The sequence below is a fragment of the Panicum virgatum genome, chromosome 5N, assembly GCF_016808335.1.
Source record: "Panicum virgatum strain AP13 chromosome 5N, P.virgatum_v5, whole genome shotgun sequence".
Classification (NCBI taxonomy): domain Eukaryota; kingdom Viridiplantae; phylum Streptophyta; class Magnoliopsida; order Poales; family Poaceae; genus Panicum; species Panicum virgatum.
This window is the reverse complement of record NC_053149.1, coordinates 27,715,569-27,730,190: the sequence shown is the minus strand read 5'-3', so window position 1 is coordinate 27,730,190 and position 14,622 is coordinate 27,715,569. Positions and strand designations below refer to the sequence as shown.

General features: G+C 48.5%; 1 protein-coding gene and 1 non-coding gene across 2 annotated transcripts; one reads left to right on the top strand and one right to left on the bottom strand.

The window, feature by feature from the left end:
• Nucleotides 1-4,583: 4,583 nt before the first annotated feature.
• LOC120677069 lies at nucleotides 4,584-4,690 on the bottom strand. Its single transcript, XR_005676138.1, has one exon. It is a non-coding gene; the product is annotated as a small nucleolar RNA R71 (small nucleolar RNA).
• Nucleotides 4,691-5,404: 714 nt separating this feature from the next.
• Nucleotides 5,405-6,241, top strand: LOC120674718. Its single transcript, XM_039955857.1, has 3 exons — nucleotides 5,405-5,662; nucleotides 5,711-5,917; nucleotides 5,993-6,241. The coding sequence occupies exons 1-3, from the start codon at nucleotides 5,405-5,407 to the stop codon at nucleotides 6,239-6,241; spliced, it is 714 nt and encodes a 237-aa protein (XP_039811791.1).
• Nucleotides 6,242-14,622: the final 8,381 nt, after the last annotated feature.

Sequence of the window (14,622 nt, the reverse complement as noted above, 5' to 3'; positions counted from 1 at the left end):
TTAACACTCTAAGAGAATGTTTCTCACGATCAATGTGAACAAACAACTCTATAAGTGTGATTAGATAAATTGTGCTTTAATGCATATTGAGCCATGCTCTATTGAACTTAAATGCTCATATCTAAGTTCATAGGCTATGTGCTCATACATTTGCTTAACCTTGGTGTACCAAGAGCTCTTCCTTGAAAGACTTTCAATTGGTTGCAAGTCACTTTCAATTGGTACATGCAAGGTAAACAAACACCCCCGGAGGTATGCAAGATTCTAAATTGATTCAATTGGAATCTTTGTCATATCCTATTTACTTTAGAGCTACCTCCGTGCATAATATGATCTAAGCTCTCTAGTTATAATATCTAGTTGTGCACTTGATTTTCACATCATCATGTTGTGTACACACTTATGGAGAGTTTAGCTCATGTCATGCTAGTTTCGTGATTTTGTGATCCACCGTAGTAAAATTTTCAATTGATATCTTCACTGATATCATACAATTGGATCATGAGTCATGGAACTAACTCCCTAGGCTACTAATCTTCTCTTGAGCTATATTGTTTTTGCAAGACCTTTTAGGTGATTTGATTCCAAAGGGGGAGAAATGTGGATCAAAGCAAGGTATTTTCTCAAGCAAGGTATATCCAAAAGGGGGAGAAATACCAAAGTGAATCAAGTCATGAGGGAGAAGTAGCAAGATAGGGGGAGGAACAAAGGGGGAAATCATGGTTTTAGGGGGAGGCCAAGTCATCATTGGATGGTGGTAAACATCCAAGCAAGCGTAAGCGGTTTTAAATTGATTTCTATTGGTATCAAGTGGTTAATTTGTCAATTCTTGCAAATTTATGCTTGCTTTGATTGTGTTGTCATCAATCACCAAAAAGGGGGAGATTGAAACGAACATGGCACCATTTATGCCATTTCGAGTGATTTTGGTGATCGAATGACAACACAACACTTGGACTAATATGATTATTAAGATGATCATTCTCAGGCTTTTAGGTTCAAGTGATGACAAAAAGAAAGAGAAGATAGGCATAGCAAGGCCTGAAGGGCAGCCCCTACGGGGGTTCCGCTACCCGGTTGAAGTGCATCGGGTTCCTAGGACTTAGACACCAAACAAGTGCATCGGGGGATTTGGAGGCTTAGCTTACAAGTTGAAGTGAAGGTTCAAGCCAAAAGAAGCTAAGCCAAATACTTGGTCATTTGTTGCCCAAGTCCCCCATAAGGTAATGGTAGCTAGAATTCAATTCAAGCATCTTGTAGCTCCATTGATTTTTGCTAGGATAGTTGCATTGCATCTCCTAGTGTTATATATGGTGGGTTGCTTGTGTCATGATTCTAACCCATGAGCAACCTACATGGTTTGATAAGTGTGTAGAAAGCTACACAAGGTTACCCTTCATGGTACATGGACTTCATGAGGTATGTACTTCATATGTGTACCATGAACACAAGCTATAGGGTAAACTTCCCAATTGTGTCAAAATCAATGTGCATACATTTGCTTGGTGATTCAAACACTAAATGCACACATTTAGGGGGGCAGCCGCCCCTCGCGGGTCTCAGGACAGCGCCCTGAAAGCTCTTTGGTCAGTAGCACTGGAAGAACCGACGCCAGGAGCATCGGTGCATCCGACGCTTGTCGGAAGAACCGACACTATGATGTTTGGTGCAGAAGGGAATCGAAGCCAAGTCAGCCTATAGACACCGGTTGAACCGACGATCCAAGAAAGGGCATCGGTGCATTGGGCGTACTGTGTGCCAGAGACGATGTCAAGTGCCCAGGAGAAGTTTCTTCAGCACCGGTTCAACCGACGGTGCATCGGAGTATTGCGTCGGTGCAATGACGTCAGCGCCCTGGAGAAGATTCTTAAGCACCGGATTTACCGGTGATGCATCGGTACAAAGCATCAGTTCAACCGGTGATCACTGCGTTAGCTGTCAGGAGTTCAATGGCTACTTCGAGTTATGAGTGACCGGAAGAACCGACGCTACCTCAGCCAGAGGCATCAGTTCATCCGATGATACGCATATTTTCTGCTGACCATTGGAGCAATGGCTACAAGACTTGGTGGCCTATATATACGCCTCACCCCGGCCATTTGAAGGGTGCTGGAGACCATACAAGCATACAAGAGTAAAAGATCATCTCCAACCATCCTAGAGCTTCATTGTACATCATATAGGCTCAAGCACACTTGTGAGAGTGCTTAGTGCTTGTAATAGGGATTAGTTCTTGCGAGAGCTCCCTTGAGAGAAGCCTTGCTGAGGCAAGCAACTTGTGATCCGTCGTGTGACCCTCCGTCTTGGTGTGGAGTAGGCAACGACACTTTGTGCGGGGGAAGAGGAGGCCCCCTCCTTGGTGGAAAAAGCTCCGTAGTGGATTACGGCCGGGTGATCGAGAGAGACGGTGGCGGTGCACGAGACTCGGTGTCTTAGGGGCACTTGCCTTTGCTTGCCGGCATCGCCTTGGTGGCGTAGTGCAAGACGGTGATCGGAAGAGCCTCGGTCTCCCGTGGACGTAGGCGTTTATGCCGAACCACGTTACATGACCGTGTCTACTCGGGAGTTTGCATCCCTCTTGCACTTACCTCTTTACTTACCGCATTACGTTTCCGCATTTACTCTACATTGCATACCTTTACTTTCCTAGTTAGTCTGATTAGGATTGGCTAGGTTGTAGTCTTTTAGGGGTAAGTAGAGAGTAGCATAGATAAACCTTAGTCATAACTAGCATGTGTAGGACGTGTTAGGTTTATCTTATGCAAGTAGTTTGAGCCCTAGGATAAAAAGCGATTAGCGACCCTATTCACCCCCTCCCCCTCTAGGGTCGGACACCCCGGTGATCCTTACAGAAGCCTCTCAGGTTGGACTTCGCGTGGTAGTTAAGCTCAACCGCCTTACCTGCTTACAACTGACGCCAACTGCAGTACCGGCCAGGAACCGACCTTGCAAGCCTATAAATAGAGAACCCATCCATCACTTACAACACACACCATTGGAGCTCTTCTCTCTTCACTTGTACTTTCTAGAGTAGGTTAGTATCTTGGGAGTTAGAGTCGAGTCAAGCTTGCTCGGGATTCCGGAGTCGTCGGAAGTCTGGTATAGCTCTTTTATCTTTCTTTTGACATTATCAATATAAGTTATCTTCTCTACTTTTCTGAGTTAGCTTTACTTTCCACTGTCTTTTATTTACTCGAGTCTGAGTGTCCAGCTCGAGCGCGGAAGTTTTCCTTTAGCTTAGGCTAAGTTATCTTTCTAAGTAATCGGGATCCTATCTTACGGGTTTTCTCGCCCGGACTAGAGTATCTCAAGTTAGTGCTCTAGGTTTAGGGGGATTTCTCTCGAAGGCCTCGAGAGAAATCCTAACACCGAGTTCAGACATGGTGTTTGACCTTAGTGTTAGCTAGAAAGTGTGTTCCACCCCACGGAACCATTGTGGTAGTTGGTAGGTGGTGACAGCCCTATCCGTCCTTTGTAGTCCACCACGTTCGGGTGTTTTCATAGCAGTAGTGCAGGTTGTCGTTGGACTCCCCTCTCATCCCTTTCTGAAGTCCTTCCTCTTCCAGCCGCCGAAGTAAGCTCTGCTTTCCCTAGAACTAGTTAGGTGTTTAGTTTGATCTAGAGAGGCTAGCTCGATAGTTCAGAAGTGTATCAGGTGTCTTATCTCGCTCGTTGTCCTCCCAGCTGCTACCTCTCTAAGGAGTTGAACCTCCGTGTGTCACTCGGTCATTGCCTGGCCATTTATCTTACTTATCCATCTGGCTTACCCCCGTCTAGTTAGTCGGTCGATTAAACTAGTACGGCTATCATTCGATTTACGATACTCTTTACCATAGTGCTTCCCTAAGGAAAAATACGATACCCTAGAATACTCCAAGGTGAAGTGCTATAGCGGTGATTCTGTACGCTTGCGGAATAGGCATAAGAAACGCCAACAAGTATTTCTGGCGCCGTTGTCGGGGAAGCAATTGGCTAAAGATGTTGTAGATAGTTTGATAAACTTTACTACTTTGTCGCCGCTAACCCTAGCGGGCTTATCATTGCTCTCTCTATCTTTTGATTGATGCAGAGCAGTGCATGACCGGTTTCAACCTACCAAGTAACTTCAACCCGAATCTAGAAAGAATAGGGAGAGTCATGAGATGCCGCGTTGTCCCACCACAGAAGAGACTCACTTGGCCTTACAGTGCACCATCCACTTCAGCATCCTCACCCATGGCTCAGAAGACTCTTCGTCAGTTCTCTGCCCATCCAGTAGCCACATCCCTACTGGATTGAACATCAACCAAGCCGGCAATGACGGCTTTGAGCTGAAAACTAGACTAGTGAATATGGTCCAAGCAAGTCCATTCTGCGGAAAGGCATCCGAGGATGCCAATGCACATCTCCAGAACTTCCTGGAGGTGAGTAACACCATCAACCCCAAAGGAACTACACTGGATATCGTCCATCTTCGTCTGTTCCCGTTCTCACTGCTCGGGAAAGCCAAGATGTGGTTCTATTCCAACAAGGAAGCTTTCACGACATGGGAAGCTTATTCAAATGCATTCCTAGCAAAATACTTTCCAGTGGGCAAGACCAATGCCCTCCGAAATAGGATCACCGGAATTCAACAATTGCCGGAAGAGAGTATCCCGGAAATCTGGAAACGTCTCTAGGAGTACATTCAAGCATGTCCACACCATGGCATAGAAGAGTGGCTGATTATTTAGAACTTTTTCCATGGCCTGAATCAGCAAGCCCAAGACCACATTGACGCAACAGCGGGTGGTTCCTTCCTTTCTCTCAATGTTGCAGGAGCGAAGGCGCTGATTGACAAGATAGTTTCCAACCAGAGATGGAAAGGAGAGAGGAAGCCAGCCTGTCCCAGGGGCGTGCATCAGATCGACACAGTCGATATGTTGGCTACCAAATTGGAACTTCTGATGAAGAAGCTGGAATCTCCGCACCAGGAGGTTACATGTGAAACATGTGGCGAGACTGGGCACTCGGGCAACTCATGCCCATTAACTCAAGAGGACGCAAACTTCGTTGGGAGCAATAACAATCCCAACTCAGGATTCCGTCCTCAGCAGGGTTGGAACTCCAAGCCCAACCTCCCCTTCGGTCAACAACAAGGTATGAACTTCAATAACAGTTTTCAGCCCACATTAAAGGATCTAGTGTACGGCCAAAAGCAAATTAACGACAGCATCAGTAAGAAATTCCTTGCTAATGATAAGATCTTGGAATCTATGGCTGCACAACTAGAGGGATTTAATTCTGTTATTAAGAATGAACTGAGCTTTAATAAGATGATAGAAACTCAAGTAGCTCAGATTGCATCTTCTTGTCCTAACATTAACACGGGAAAACTACCCGGGCAACCGGAAGAACCCCGAAAGAAAATGTTAGTGCGGTGACCATGCATGGTGGTAAGACCACGCAAGAGCCACCATCTCCACAGGATGCAGAAAAGCAGCGAAAGACCGTAACCGCTAGCCATACCGAAGTTGAAGACAAAGTGCAGGAGGAGGCTGTCAAATCCAACACTTCTGCTACCCAGGAAGACCCCGTGGAACCCCCTAGAACTTCACAGGACTATCACGACACAACTACCTTACCGTTTTCGGAGCGGATAAGGAAGCCGGTGGCCGATGAACAATTCGGCAAATTCGTCGAGGTAATAAAGAAGCTATATGTGAACATACTGCTTCTTGACGCTATGCAGGTGCCCACGTATGCCAAGTATATCAAGGATATTCTTGGAAACAAGCGGACACTGCTCACCACCGAGGTCGTGCAGTTAACTGAAGAGTGTAGTGCTGCCATACTTTATCCTCTCCTGGTGAAGAAGAAAGACCCAGGCTGCCCCACCATCACTTGCTCGATCGGGGCCCAACACTTTTCGAACGCCCTCTGCGACTTGGGAGCAAGAGTCAGTGTCATGCCAAAGATAGTTTATGACAAACTTAATCATCATGCACTTGTCCCTACTGCCATGTGTTTCCAGCTAGTAGTCCAAACGGTCCGCTACCCTGCGGGAATAGCAGAGAATATTTCGGTGAAAATCTGGAATTTCTTCATTCCCGTCGACTTCATCGTACTCGACATGGAAGTCGACACCAAGACGCCGCTCATCCTGGGCAGGCCATTCTTGAGTACAGCAAACGCCCATATTGATGTCGAAGCTGGAGAAATTCAGCTCAACATCAATGGACAGAAGGAGAAGTTCGCCTTCAAATCGAAGGTCGAACAATGATCACTAGTCAAGGAGGTCCATCGGAAAAAGAAACCAGAGAAAGAGGCGAAGAAACCATCGCTTCCCAACATTAAAGCCCTTATTGAGTTCATAGAGAGTTTACGGATTCAGGAGGAGTTGAGAATTCAAGAGGAAGCGAAGCAAATCAAGCTTCATAATCAGAAGAATGCCAAATGAAGAATCCAGCGTAAGAAATTTCTGGAATCACAAAAGATAAAGGTCGAAACAGCACCCACACCCAAGAAGGTGTGGCGGAAGAAAGTGTCATCGCCCAAGACTCTATCCGGCAACGACAACCAAACCACAGGAATGGAGAGTCCGGCTCCGGACTCTAAATCCGAGTCCTCGCCATGAGGTAAGTGGCACATATCCATCGTTGCATTGCATATAGGATAGTTTAATTTTTTTCCTTGCATAAAATTCTTTTCACCTTGCATAAGCATGTTTGAAATTTAACCAACACATGTTCAAAATTTAGAAATCTTGCATCTCTAGAACTTCATAGAAAAATCTCAAAAAATTTTGGCCGAGTGTCAGGCCGGCCGGCCCCACCTTTTTTCCTCTCGCAGGGAACAGTAGGGAGTGGAATCTTGGAGTAAATAAGAAGCAAGGGACAAAGGTGGAGCACAGGAACGTGCAGAGGTAGGCCACGCGGCCTCATTGAGGCCGGCCGGCCCCTGTCGTCCACCCACGTCCCGTCACCACTGATGACGGCATCGCCACATGCAATCCTAAGGAGTAGAGCCTTGACGTGGCTCGTTCGGCGCCGCTCAAGGGCCAACCGGCCTGCCCCAGGCCGGCCGGCCTGGCCTCTGCGCTCGGCTATAAAAGTCAGCGAGAGTGACGCTCCTCAGTGCACCAGAGTCTCAGTTTTAATTGCCTCAGCCCGAGCTCCTTCATCTCCTCTCCCTTCCTTGAGTTTCTTTGCTTAATTAAGTTCTATTGAGTTGATTAATTAAAGAACTTAAGTACTAGCTCCCCCAAAAATAAAACTTGAGTAGTAATTAGTGAAGTTCATAAACTAGAAAACACAAAAATATTCCCTCTCTAAATAAAATCATGGCGCACTGAACGCTAAACTTTTGCGGTAGTTTAACGCCCCGCAAGAACGACTAATGCTATCGCTAACCCTCTTCTTAAACCCTTGTTTCCTTCAAGTATTGCTCGTACTAACCTTTTGCAGGCACCGTGCTGTATCGAGCTAGGTAGAAGGTCAAGAAGGCACTCTCGAGGAAATCGAGAAGCTCGCGGAGTTCGTCTTCTTCTCGGGATAGCATGTCGGTCGACTCTAGTCACAGTTCACACACATCCCGGGAGGAAGAAGAAATTCCCGTAGTCCCACGAAGCCACTTCCGCATTTGGATCGTGACGATGGTTGAACAAATTGTCATCAAGAACGACTTCGAGCGGCAAGCACTCAAGCTACTAAAGAGACAGACTTATGGCTATGCCAAGAGGTTCGAAACCTGCTTCCTCATCATGACGGGACTCTTGCAAGACATAAATCAAGCTTTCACTACCGTCGGATGGGAGAACTTCGCCGACATCATCGAGCCAGGTTCGCAACTCTTGACCATGGAATTCCTCATGTCTCTTACCGTTGAAGAAACCAGCACTGAAACTAAAGTTTATTTTTTGGTTCTTTAACGAACAATTTGAAATGACCCTTTAGTAATTTAGTGTCACTTTGGGTTTTAATAAAAGATGCATCCTTGACCCTAGCACACTTGCTGAACGCTATGAGTATGACCATAGCTCTTGGTGGAGTTTAATTTCTAATGAACCTGTGAGTAGTAAGAACAACATAGTCTCAATTCATAATCCTACTCTGAGGTTTCTCGACAAGTGGCTCGCCATGGTTGTGCATTCTCGCACAGACCTTCGCCTCTGCTGCTTGCCTGAGCTACAGTGTCTGTACGCTATGGCGAACAAGTTTCATTTTTCGCCCATCTGGAGCATGCTTGCTCATTGGCAGAAGATGCTTTCGGGCAGAAGCCCCATCAACATTACCCCACTGGTCACTCGTGTGGCAAGGTATGTCAAACCGCTGGATGGCGCTGAAGTCACCTTCTTGCCTGAGATGGAGGCATACAGATACGAGGTCAGTCTCGAGCATTTTGTGCAAGGGCACATGATGCGAGAGGGGCTAGGGAACTCTATCTTTATGTATTACCCTGGGTATGATAGGGAGATCGAGCTGCCATGCCCGAGACTGTCTCTCTACTCGGTGAAAAGCCTAACATTGCAGATGGAGAAAAGAAAACCCGCACAACGGAGTGTTGCAGGTCCGCAGACGAGGAGCAGGACCTGGCGCGAGCAGGCTGGAGCAGGTCCATCATGACGGACACCCCCAGTTCATGCCTCGACACAACCGGGGCCGTCCACGCAGAACATGAGCTTCGAGGAGGCATACATGCATTGCACTTATGACCCGTATCAGGCCAGCAGCAGCGGATTCGCTGGTGGGAAGGACCATACTACCCCGCAGGTATGCATCCATCTTATGGTCCACAGGTGGGTCCCTCATCGCCAGCACGCTTCAACTATGAGGACCCGATTCTCTGCAGTATCACAGATCTCTCGAACTGCATCAACACCCTTGGTACACAGCAGCAGCAGATGCAGGACACAATGGCACACAACACCTAGCTCACTCAAGAGAGCTGGGGGCTGACTTCTGCTCTGAGTACGATGTCTCGAATGTCTTCATTCACCTTGGGCTGGACTTTCAGCAGTCCCAGCCATACCAGCCGTACCAGCCGCCCGAACAGGAGAACAACAATGGCGAGGAGGAGAACAACGATGACAATGAGGAGGATAAGGATGATGATGAGGAGGACCCTGACGAGGGAGAGCAGGACTCTGATGAGGAGGACTGAGCTTCATCGAAGCTTGGGGGGGGGGGTCACAGTCCAGGTAAGTCATCACACCCGTCTTTTTATTCAGCAACCATGCCAAAAAAATAATAATAAATATGTATGATAAATAAATAAATAATTTCATAACAAAAATCCTAAAAATATTTCCATGCTTTGATTAAAATCTATATGAGAGGAAATCCGTGTAAGCTCTTATGTTGGAAATGATGAATAGTTGCTTTGTTTAAGCCCTATATGTGCCTCGTTTACAACTTTTTACTCTCCTAGTACCTGAACTAGTTGGCACGTATTAGTTCCACTGAAAATCTGGTAGTGTGGAGGCATGAGTTTAATTTCCAAAGTCTAAGTTATTGCGGGATTCGAGATAGCCCAAACCGGAATTTAAACTGCTTGCTCTAGTAAGGAACCCCTCGGAATTCTTTTCAAAATTAAAATTTCGGTAAAGGTTTCCCATGGTTAAAATGACCCATCCAGAGCCCTATATTGCATAAACCATTTGAGCTATCTGAAGTTACTTTGAGCTTTGTCGAATGGTGGATCCGCTTCGGGAATGGTACTTGCCATCTACAGGTCTTCATCCCCCATAAACTCACTATTTGCTAGACAAAAAATATCTAGCCTGTCAGTCACCCATTCTGGATATTGGCATCCATACTTGCCAGATATACTCCCCTGCAATCACAATCCCAATACCTCATTTCATCCCACAAAGAGCTTCCCAATCAAGACTCCAAAGAATTCAAGTTATATCAACAAGGGGAGAGTGGAGTTATCTTCTAAAAAAAGAGAAGACCACTCTCCATTCCTAAAAGAGTTGCAAATTATGGAGTTCAAATAAATCCAAGTGGGAAGCCATCTACTTCATTCCCTCACACCTTCCAAATATTCCATCTTCCATGAGACCTGAATTTGGCTAAGTACCGACCCCGTCGTGGATCACTCTTCGGCTGGGCAATACAGGTAACCAAGGTATGCAAACATCTTCCTATCCACAAACTCCACATATCAGCTTTAGAGATAGGAAGAAGATGGTTAGATATCTCGACCAAAGGTGAGGATCATACGCTTGAGCGATTCGAGAGTACAATTGGGAAACCTGAACCTTTTTTGAAAAATTCTTATAAAAAATCCGAGCTGGGAACCTAAACAGGTAGCAGGGAACATTCCGGTGAAGGTTGTTCAGTCCAACAACCGCCCAAGACCGAGGGATGAAAAACGAATATGCCCCATCTTCCAGAAGCTTAGGTATGTGCCAACTTTTCATAAGTACAGACGGGAAGAGTAATATGCTGTGCACAAGGTACCTGCAGGGGGTAAACATTGACGCAACTCCTGATCCACCGAGCCTCATTTTAAGCTTTGCTCGAGGACGAGCAAAAGTTTAAGCTTAGGGGGGGGGTGTTGACGGCCATTATTTCACATTCTAGCCGTCAACTTCTCGGGAATAACACGAGCTTTACACTATGTTCCATTCATATTTTATTTATTTCTAACGAGTTCCACAAGTTTTGGATGAGTTTTGATTTCAGGTGAACATCTACCAAAAATGGGCGAAAATGTGCACGAACCCAGGCAGATCGACCTCCCCTAGGCCGGCCGGCCTGGCACCCCCAAAGACAATGTCCCGTCTTCAATCTAGTGGCAATGTGACACACTCACAATGCCTCTGAGTCATGGATTGGACGTCGGTTTGATCAAGTGGATCGAAAGGCTTGCACAAGGATTAAAGGACCCACAATTCAGTTCAGACTTGTCCAAGTCAGCGATCCAGCACCCAGGGAGGATCACAAGCGTACAAGTGCAATGTTGGCGAAACGGAGGGCCGAGATGTGCCAAAGGGAGGCCGGTTGGCCTCCCCTAGGCCGGCTGCCTTCCCCTAGGCCGGCCAGCCTAGCACGTGCACGCGTTGATGTCAAGCAACTATCAACCGCCTCCAGAAACAAATCAGAGCCACTGTCCAAAGATTGGTGGCCACTTGGCAGGATCCCCAGGCCGGCCGGCCTAGGTGAGGCCGGCCGGCCCCACTTGAAAGCCTCTCAGGCTGGGTCTTGGCGTAGAAGTTAAGCTCAACCGCCTTACCTACTTACAACTGACGCCAACTGCAGTACCGGCCAGGAACCGACCTTGCAAGCCTATAAATAGAGAACCCATCCATCACTTACAACACACACCATTGGAGCTCTTCTCACTTCACTTGTACTTTCTAGAGAAGGTTAGTAGCTTGGGAGTTAGAGTCGAGTCGAGCTTGCTCGGGATTCTGGAGTCGTCGGAAGTCTGGTATAGCTCTTGTATCTTTCTTTTGACATTATCAATATAAGTTATCTTCTCTACTTTTCTGAGTCAACTTTACTTTTCGCTGTCTTTTATTTACTCGAGTCTGAGTGTCCAGCTCGAGCGCGGAAGTTTTCCTTTAGCTTAGGCTAAGTTATCTTTCTAAGTAATCGGGATCCTATCTTACGGGTTTTCTCGCCCGGACTAGAGTATCTCAAGTTAGTGCTCTTGGTTGAGGGGGATTTCTCTCGAAGGCCTCGAGAGAAATCCTAACACCGAGTGCAGACATGGTGTCTGACGTTAGTGTTAGCTAGAAAATGTGTGCCACCCCACGGAACCGTTGTGGTAGTCGGTAGGTGGTGACAGCCCTATCCGTCCTTTGTAGTCCACCACGTTCGGCTGTTTTCATAGCAATAGTGCAGGTTGCTGTTGGACTCCCCTCTCATCCCTTTCTGAAGTCCTTCCTCTTCGAGCCACCGAAGTAAGCTTTGCTTTCCCAAGAACTAGTTAGGTATTTAATCTGATCTAGAAAGGCTAGCTCGATAGTTCAGAAGTGTATCAGCTGTCTTATCTCGCTCGTTGTCCTCCCAGCTGCTATCTCTCTATGGAGTTGAACCTCCATGTGTCACTCGGTCATCGCCTGGCCATTTATCTTACTTATCCATCTGGCTTACCGCCGTCTAGTTAGTCGGTCGATTAAACTAGTACGGCTATCATTCGATTTACGATACTCTTTATCATAGTGCTTCCCTGAGGAAAAATACAATACCCTGGAATACTCCAAGGTGATGTGCTACAATGGTGATTCTGTGCGCTTGCGGAATATCTATTCTGTCGGGCATAAGAAACACCAACAGCTTGTCGCTGCCGAACCGCAGCCCTAGTTTCCCAGGTGTCCGCAGGTACGTGCCCACGTGAACTTTGGGCAAAGGCCTCACCTTTGCCGTGCATTGCCGTCTCCTGAGCCTAGCCTTACCCGCACCAAGCTTGCCCATGGGGCCGAGCTTTGGTTTTGCATCCGCCGCCTTGACCTTGCTGTCACCCAAGCCCGCCGCCCGAGACCCTCGCCGCACAGATGAACTGTCGATGCCTCGCCCTTGCCGCGGTCGAGCCCTCGGCCATTTGATCGAACACTTCGCTGGCGCCAGTGCCCAAGCACACACACTCGGCCACACGAACCCGTGCCACACGAGATCTGGATGGCCGCACCGGAATGCCAGGAGCCACCAACATACAAGCTCCACCCTTCAGAGGACGGTTGGCACAACTACCTTGGGCCAACACCCGGACCAACCCTATCAGAGAGGAAAGGATGAAGGGGAGGAGAGAGAGAGAGAGATGTCTCGTGGGACCCGCTTACAAGAGAGAAGGAGAAGCTGACTCGCGGGCCAGCATAGTAGAGTATGAGAAGAGAACGAGAGAAAGGATGAGAGGAGATGGCTAGGCCAAGCCGCTATGAGAAGATGGCCAGTTTGAGCCGAAATTGCCGACTGGCTGGTTTGCAAGTCTAACCGGAGCACTACACCGGCCTGCTAACTCACGGAGGCAAGTTGATCCGAACCACTACTTTCAGTCCAACTAACCCTATGGCACAACCATCCTTTTTCCTTGTCCTTAAATGTATTGACATGTGGGTTCCACCTGTCGGTGGCACGGAGTGACTGACATGTGGGATCCACAGAACTGTAGACCCAACCTCTAACCTGTGTGTAATACCCTAATTTAAATTTCAGCTTTTATTAATAAATTTAATTGGCTTTGTTTAATTTTCTAAGGTTTATTGTATTTAGACTCACATTTAATCTAATTTTTGTTCCTCAAGTAATTAAAATTTTGTCTAAGGTTAAATTTTGTTGTTGCATCATGCTGGAGCATTGTTTTAATTGTTTGAGTGCTAGAGTGAATTCAAGTTCAAATTTGAATTCTTTTGGTTTGAGTTTGAGTTAGAAATAGAAATAGGAAAAATGGTTAGAAAAGAAAACCCAAAACCGAGCCCAGCCCGCTCACCCCTCTCCTTTTTCCCACAGCCCAGTTCGCCCCTCGGGCTGCTTTCCCCGCGCTCGGCCCATTCCACTTGCGCGTGCGTGGCTCAGCCCACTCCATCGCGCCCGCTCAGCCCGCTGGCTCGCGGCCCGCGTCTCACCCCGCTAGCACGACCGCGTCGCCCCTCTCTCACTGCGCCCCGGGCCCGCCTGTCATCCCCCACCTCCCGCGTATCTCGCCGCGCAGCAGAGTCCAGCCGCGATCCCCGCGGCCCTCCCATCCCTCCTCCCCCCCCGAGATCCCCGGACTTGCTCCTTTCAACCACCTGCGATCCCCTGCGCCCCCTCCCATCCACGCAGCAGCCACCCCCAAACCCTAGCACCTCCGCTTTGCCCCTGCTCGAAGCAGGGCACCCCGCCATCGGGCACTCCCCACTCCACCTCCTCCCAGCCCACCAGAGCCGCCGCAGAAGCTTCGCCGTGCATCCCGGAGTCCACCTGTACGCTTCTTGCTTGGCTCCGAGCTCTGCAGCACAAGGATTTCCCCCGTGCAGCGCCGCCGGTGAGTCCTTGCGCCGCCGCAATTCTCCCTCCTCAGTGAGCCCTGGACCTCCCTAACCTTTGGATCATGTTCGCAGCACATCCCTGATTCAGCCCGTGGGACCAGGATGCCGGAACAACACGTATTCGACCGCACCACAACCTCCGACCGGCCATCTCTGCTCGACCTCGCCGGCGACTCCCTTCTGCGTCACGCCCTGCCCGTTCCAAGTCTCGGTGAGCACCCGTAACCCGGCCTTTTCCTTTTTGCGCTAGCTATAGAGGCGCCTAGACCTAATCCAAGGCCGGAACGCCACTCGCCGGCGTGTTCCGCCATGCCAACCCGCCGCCGCTGAGCCCAGTGCCGCCCAGACACCTACCGAGCCCAGGTTTTGGCCCAGTTGTATCACGCATGCCGCGCTCGTTCATTTGCACTAAACCGTGACCCAAACCGGGCTCTATAGCCCCAGATTCCCTACTCCGGCGACCCCTTCGCCGCGGGAGCTCTGTCTCCGGTGAGCTCCGCCGCCGCCGTCGCCGTCGCCCGCGAAGCGCTTGAGCCGTCCGATCCAGAACTCGCGACCAAGATTAGATCACCCCCCATTTAGATCCAAACCACCCGATCGCGATCCAACGGCCGATATCAAAACATACCGGTTCACTGTGATCTTTTTGCTTAAGAGCCCCCCCAGTTTCCTAGGATTCAACC

Bases quoted from the DNA above. Each gene is read 5' to 3' on its own strand.
- LOC120674718 (XM_039955857.1), top strand. From the start codon at position 5,405: ATGCATGGTGGTAAGACCACGCAAGAGCCACCATCTCCACAGGATGCA. The intron at 5,663-5,710 runs GTAATAAAGAAG...GACGCTATGCAG, and splicing joins AATTCGGCAAATTCGTCGAG to GTGCCCACGTATGCCAAGTA. The intron at 5,918-5,992 runs GTCAGTGTCATG...ATGTGTTTCCAG, and splicing joins TCTGCGACTTGGGAGCAAGA to CTAGTAGTCCAAACGGTCCG.